Source organism: Labrus bergylta, chromosome 1, assembly GCF_963930695.1.
Source record: "Labrus bergylta chromosome 1, fLabBer1.1, whole genome shotgun sequence".
In the NCBI taxonomy this organism is placed as follows: Eukaryota; Metazoa; Chordata; class Actinopteri; order Labriformes; family Labridae; genus Labrus; species Labrus bergylta.
The window spans coordinates 16,324,939-16,331,416 of record NC_089195.1 but is presented as its reverse complement, the minus strand read 5'-3'; the positions used below and the strand labels follow the sequence as shown (position 1 = coordinate 16,331,416).

At 38.4% G+C, this 6,478-nt stretch overlaps 1 protein-coding gene across 1 annotated transcript in view; it reads left to right on the top strand.

Annotated features, from left to right (window-relative positions):
- The first annotated feature begins 2,211 nt into the window (after positions 1 to 2,211).
- Positions 2,212 to 6,478, top strand: part of stx3a (syntaxin 3a) — a 13,796-nt gene continuing 9,529 nt past the window's right edge. The window contains exons 1-4 of the mRNA XM_065955014.1: positions 2,212 to 2,613; positions 5,932 to 6,003; positions 6,105 to 6,204; positions 6,321 to 6,395. Coding sequence (XP_065811086.1) covers positions 2,584 to 2,613; positions 5,932 to 6,003; positions 6,105 to 6,204; positions 6,321 to 6,395 — 277 coding nt within the window. The 5' untranslated portion in view covers positions 2,212 to 2,583. The remainder of the gene's footprint in view (positions 2,614 to 5,931; positions 6,004 to 6,104; positions 6,205 to 6,320; positions 6,396 to 6,478) is intronic.

Here is a 6,478-nt window from a genome sequence, read left to right as displayed (position 1 = left end):
GTTAAGCCGCATTATTACAATGTTATTATTATAACAATGATATGACAATGAAGTCTTAATAGTAGCCTATGAGGGAAATGTCCCATAATATAATAATATAACAAAAATATATATATTTTACCATCTTTTTGTAAAGTGTTTTGAGATAACGGGTTGTGAATTGGCGCTATACAAATTAGGATGGATTGATTGATTGATTGATTGATTGATTGATGGAAGTGTGAATATTTAGGTGAGAATGAGGCGATTTTACGAACATTTTTCATTATTTTAACTTTAAACAAAGCTGAATATTATTAACCGTGATGAATTGTTTTTCACCAGGTGAGAGGGTGTAGATATATAACTATAGATTAGAGGGAGTAGAAATATGACTATAGATTAGAATAGATATATAGATTAGAGGTTGTAGATATATAACTATAGATTAGAGGGAGTAGAAATATGACTATAGATTAGAATAGATATATAGATTAGAGGGTGTAGATATATAACTATAGATTAGAGGGAGTAGAACTATGACTATAGATTAGAATAGCTATATAGATTAGAGGGTCTAGAGATATGACTATAGATTAGAGGGAGTAGAAATATGACTAGATTAGAGGGAGTAGAAATATGTCTATAGATTAGAGGGAGTAGATTTATAACTTTAGATTAGTTGGGTGTAGATATATAACTATAGATCAGAGGGTATTATAACTATACATTAGAGGGTGTAGAAATATAACTATAGATTAGAGGTAGTAGATATATAACTATAGATCAGAGGGTATTAAAACTATTCATTAGAGGGTATAGAAATATAACTATAGATTAGAGGTAGTAGATATATAACAAAAGATTAGAGGGTGTAGAAATATAACTATAGATTAGAGGGAGTAGATTTATAACAAAAGATTACATTGAGTAGATTATACATTAGAAAGTGTAGATATATAACTATAGATCAGAGGGTATTATAACTATACATTAGAGGGTGTAGAAATATAACTATAGATTAGAGGTAGTAGATATAGAACTAAAGATTGTAGCAGCTCTGAAATGTATTCACAGGATTTGTGTTTTATCGTACAATATATGGGGGGGTCAAATCATGATCTTGCCCAGGGCACCAAAATGGGCAGAGCCGGCCCTGCACAGAGAGAGACACACCTGAGTGATTATTCCAGGTAAATATTTCATATAGATCTGGTTAAGTTATTTATTGGATGGTAAATTATATCTGTGATTTCCTCATGTCTTCCTCACTGTCGCTTTAAAGAATGTAATGATTTATCATCCATCTATATTAATTTAAAGAGATCTGATTGGTCTGTCAGATTAAACATGCTCACAGAGTCACAGGTGATCCAGGGTTTTATGTCGTATTGTTTTTTAAACTAAAATTTCTCATGTTGACAAATATGAAAAAAATATATGAAAAATTGTAATTTCAGTTTGAAATATGAAGCTCTGTTCCTCGTTGTGAATTCAGGATTGATTTATCATTTCAATTGCGTTTGAATTATTCCGTCTGCAATAATCAACACTGAGTCTGAATCACACTGGCGCCCTCTAGAGGCAATAAATGACAACCACAGCCTCCCTGTGATGAGACGATGAATGAAACGTATTATAAGAACATCCTCAAAAGTTCAGTCACTCTTCAAATTAATAATACTTTACATCAATAAATATAATATGATTATATAAAACATAAAAATTAATCTGACTCAGCAGATTATCTTTTAAATTTATTGATAGAAAATGTGTATGATCAAATGTTTCAGCTGTGAACGTTTGTTTTCAATTCATTTGACATTTTCTAACATGCTAAACATACTTAATATGCGTATCAATTATATTTTTGTTTCTATAAAATTATTTCAAATATAATTTTCTAAACAGGCAAATTCAATCACACTGACTCTGAATTAAATGTATTGCCAATGTTTGAAATTGCACAAATATGTTGGCAACTTCTATGCTAATTTGTGCAATTTATGGAAATGTTGAAAATAATTGTCAGTCAGCGTGATGGACTCTGAGGAAGTTTGTGAAGTGTCTCGGCTTTAAAAAATATATATTTGATTGTATAAAAACTATATTAAATTATTCAATACAAGCTCAGAAAAATAACTCATAAACATCAGATGAATATCAATATAATCACCTCACACATACAGAGTTTATGTGCAGTGGGAGAGGGGGAAGGGAGGGAGAGGGGGAGGAAGGGGAGGGATTTATCGTCGTGGAAACTGTAGTCCTAATCTGTTCTTAGAGGCTTAGTGGGACTTCAGGTTGTGTGTCAGACATTCACACACACACACACACACGGACTCTATCTATTTATCTATTTATTTGTTTAATTAGTTTGTTTATTTTCCTGTTTGTTTATTTGTTTATTTATAATTTTTTCTTTTTCTTTTTTTAAAATCCTGACTCTGACTGACAGCTCTCCTCGTTCAGTTCGTGTCATCATGTCCATCTGCAGGTTAACCAGGAGGCCATTTTAAAACCTGAGGGACACACACATACAAATACACACACACACATACTCTGCACTCTAAAAAAAAATTTAAATCAGAAAAACGTGACATCATGAAGGACCGTCTGGCTCAGCTGAAGGAGGTAAAAACTCTGTTTCTTTACTTTTTATTAGTCAGATATTGACCTCATGCTGCTACACACCTGTTGCTGCTGACACACACACACTCACATACAGGCACACACAAACAAACTGTGACAGTCAGTTTGATAATTCAGCAGATCTGTTTTTTGTACTTGTGTGTTGAGCAGAGACTGTAGATAGAATATATTCTTAAATATGATGTCAGGACTGAATCTTTCTTTATTTCTAATGACATCAATAGATCCAATTTTAAAGAACAATATAAAATAATCTCTGTCATGAAAACACTTCACAGGTTGTAATCGATTCATTATAAATGTAAAGATGAAACAAACGGTGGAGCAGACTCACATTGTTCTAAGTGAAGCTGACGGTATAACTTTGATTTTATTGTCTTCCAGTCATGAACTAAAGTTTATATGAATGTAACACTTATCAGTTCATCAGGATAAAGTGACTGTTTAGTTTGGGTCAGGAGCGTGCAGGACGGCGAATCTGCAGCTGTCCTCAGATGACACTGGCAAGCAGCGAGCAGGTTGAGTGTAACATGTCACCTGACAGGTACAGCGTAACAGTCAGACAGTTGATGCATATATTTGAGAAATTCATGTTGAAACACAGAGTGAGGGATTGATATTGTCTTTGCATAAAGGGTTTTATTTAGATCAAATCAGGCTTCCATCTCCATGTTATATTGTTTAAGGTGAGAAGGCAGACTCAGAGGGCAGAACAAACACCTAGCTGCGGGAGTGTCACCCACCTGGGGGAGGGGTTACTGCCCTTTGTGATGTCATGAAGGGAAAATCTCCAAACGGCCTGTTTGAGCACACATTTTCTGAAAAGTGGAACAGGCAAAAGACAGAGAGGATGGACTGTTCTCAGAAATCTGGGGGTTTGTAGACAGACTAGAAACACATATTAGTGTTAGAAAAACATGCTAAAGTGTATTTGGCATAATATGTGACTTTTAATGATCAACACTATCAAAAGTACTGAAGCCTTTGAAAAAACTACATCTATTATTGTAAGACAGGGTTTTAAGGGACGAATGAGTCCATCAAATATTACAGACAAACTTCTGCACACTTCTAACTTGTACACAAACATTCAGCGAGCAGGAGTTTGTCTGCAATTTTTTGGTGATTGAAAAAAATAAATCACCCAATACTGGTAGTTTACAAGTGATAACAATAAATTAAATTTAAATCTGTGTTTTTTTGATATTTGAATAATTTTGCAGTTATTAGATTTAGAAATCATGTTGATTTGTTGGTCCAGTTTTCCCTTTACGCTGACAGTTCTGATTAGAAAGAAACAAATCCACACTAAAATTATAGATTTATTTCAGGACCAACAAGGACCCCTTCCTCCATTTGGGCCCTGGGTAGTCAGCCCCACTTTCCCCCACTACAACGCCAATGACTGTTTGTATTACTACAATCTGTAACCACATGTGAATTATATTAATCTATATATACATTTTTATTTTATGCTGTCGTCTGATTAAACCCTCAGTGAGGACACACTGCCATCAATAGTCATTATTCATTAATCATTTTAGTTCAGTTTATTTGACGGGGGCCATGCACAACACAACTGTTGGACCAGAGTTAGCTATAGAGCTATTTTACATCTGTGGTCCCTGGGCAGGAAGTTCCACTTATGTGGTTCTCACTGCTAATGCTGATTGTCTGAAAGCAGTTTTCTTAAATCTAGCCAAAAGGTCACCTAACTAAAGTTGTTCCAGCAGAGTGCAGACATTGTTTAAGAAACTTTGCATTAAGTTTATTCATACAGTAAATATGATATTATACGAAATGATGCAAGATGACAGGATACAATACAAAACAGACAAGACGTTATGACATTATGGTTAGAGATAAGGAGGGCAGCTGTGGCTCAGTAGAGTCGGTGGTCTCTCAACCAGAAGTTCGAGGGTTCGATCCCCAGCTCCTGCAGCAAGCTGATGTGTTGGAGCTGACGTGTAGGAGCTGACCTGTAGGAGCTGACGTGTAGGAGCTGACCTGTAGGAGCTGACCTGTAGGAGCTGACCTTTAGGAGCTGACCTGTAGGAGCTGACGTGTAGGAGCTGACGTGTAGGAGCTGACCTGTAGGAGCTGACCTTTAGGAGCTGACCTTTAGGAGCTGACCTGTAGGAGCTGACCTTTAGGAGCTGACCTTTAGGAGCTGACCTGTAGGAGCTGACCTGTAGGAGCTGACCTTTAGGAGCTGACCTGTAGGAGCTGACGTGTAGGAGCTGACGTGTAGGAGCTGACCTGTAGGAGCTGACCTGTAGGAGCTGACCTTTAGGAGCTGACGTGTAGGAGCTGACCTTTAGGAGCTGACCTTTAGGAGCTGACGTGTAGGAGCTGACCTTTAGGAGCTGACCTGTAGGAGCTGACCTTTAGGAGCTGACGTGTAGGAGCTGACGTGTAGGAGCTGACGTGTAGGAGCTGACCTGTAGGAGCTGACCTGTAGGAGCTGACCTTTAGGAGCTGATGTGTAGGAGCTGACCTGTAGGAGCTGACCTGTAGGAGCTGACCTTTAGGAGCTGACCTTTAGGAGCTGACGTGTAGGAGCTGACGTGTAGGAGCTGACCTTTAGGAGCTGACCTGTAGGAGCTGACGTGTAGGAGCTGACCTTTAGGAGCTGACCTTTAGGAGCTGACGTGTAGGAGCTGACGTGTAGGAGCTGATGTGTAGGAGCTGACCTGTAGGAGCTGACCTGTAGGAGCTGACGTGTAGGAGATGACCTTTAGGAGCTGACCTGTAGGAGCTGACGTGTAGGAGCTGACCTTTAGGAGCTGACGTGTAGGAGCTGACCTGTAGGAGCTGACGTGTAGGAGCTGACGTGTAGGAGCTGACCTGTAGGAGCTGACCTGTAGGAGCTGACGTGTAGGAGATGACCTTTAGGAGCTGACCTGTAGGAGCTGACGTGTAGGAGATGACCTTTAGGAGCTGACCTGTAGGAGCTGACGTGTAGGAGATGACCTTTAGGAGCTGACCTTTAGGAGCTGACCTGTAGGAGCTGACCTTTAGGAGCTGACCTGTAGGAGCTGACCTGTAGGAGCTGACGTGTAGGAGATGACCTTTAGGAGCTGATTTTCAGATGTTAATTAAGTTACCTGATAGGTCCAAGAGACACTCTGATGGGCCCTGTTTATAAAAATTAATCATAATATTCTGTGATTCTGTGAATCTTTTTTCCCGACAATGTTGTGATAATGATGTATAACAGACTGCTATCGACCAATCAGAATCAAGAAGTTAACACAACTTATAATTAAATACAATTTTGTTTGTGTGTGTCTGTTACAGAAGAGTGATGGAGGAGATGACATCGAGGTTCCTATGGAGAACCAGGCATTCATGGATGACTTCTTTGCTCAGGTGTGTGTCTTTACTTTAGTTTTTAATTGAGAAACAAAACCACAGGTGATACAGGTGATCAGTCACGGTGTCCCTCTCCTGCATGTTGATGTGGGTTTCAGATTGAAGATATCAGGACCAGCATCGATAAGGTGGACGAGAGTATCACAGAAATCAAGAAGCTTTACTCCACCATCCTGTCAGCCCCCACCTCTGATCAAAGTAACACACACAAAATATATATTTATTTATATATTATCATGTGAGGAAAATATGCATAAAAGAGTTTATCTTCATCTTAATAAGTTTGATGTTCCCTCTCTCTCTCTCTCTGTCAGAGACTCAGGACGATGTTGAAGCTCTGACTAACGAGATCAAGAAGTCTGCAAACAATGCACGAAACAAACTCAAGAGTCAGTACCAGTGTGTGTGTGTGTGTGTGTGTGTGTGTGTGTGTGTGTTTGGTGTTTGCGTGTGTATGCGACTATGTCAGTCT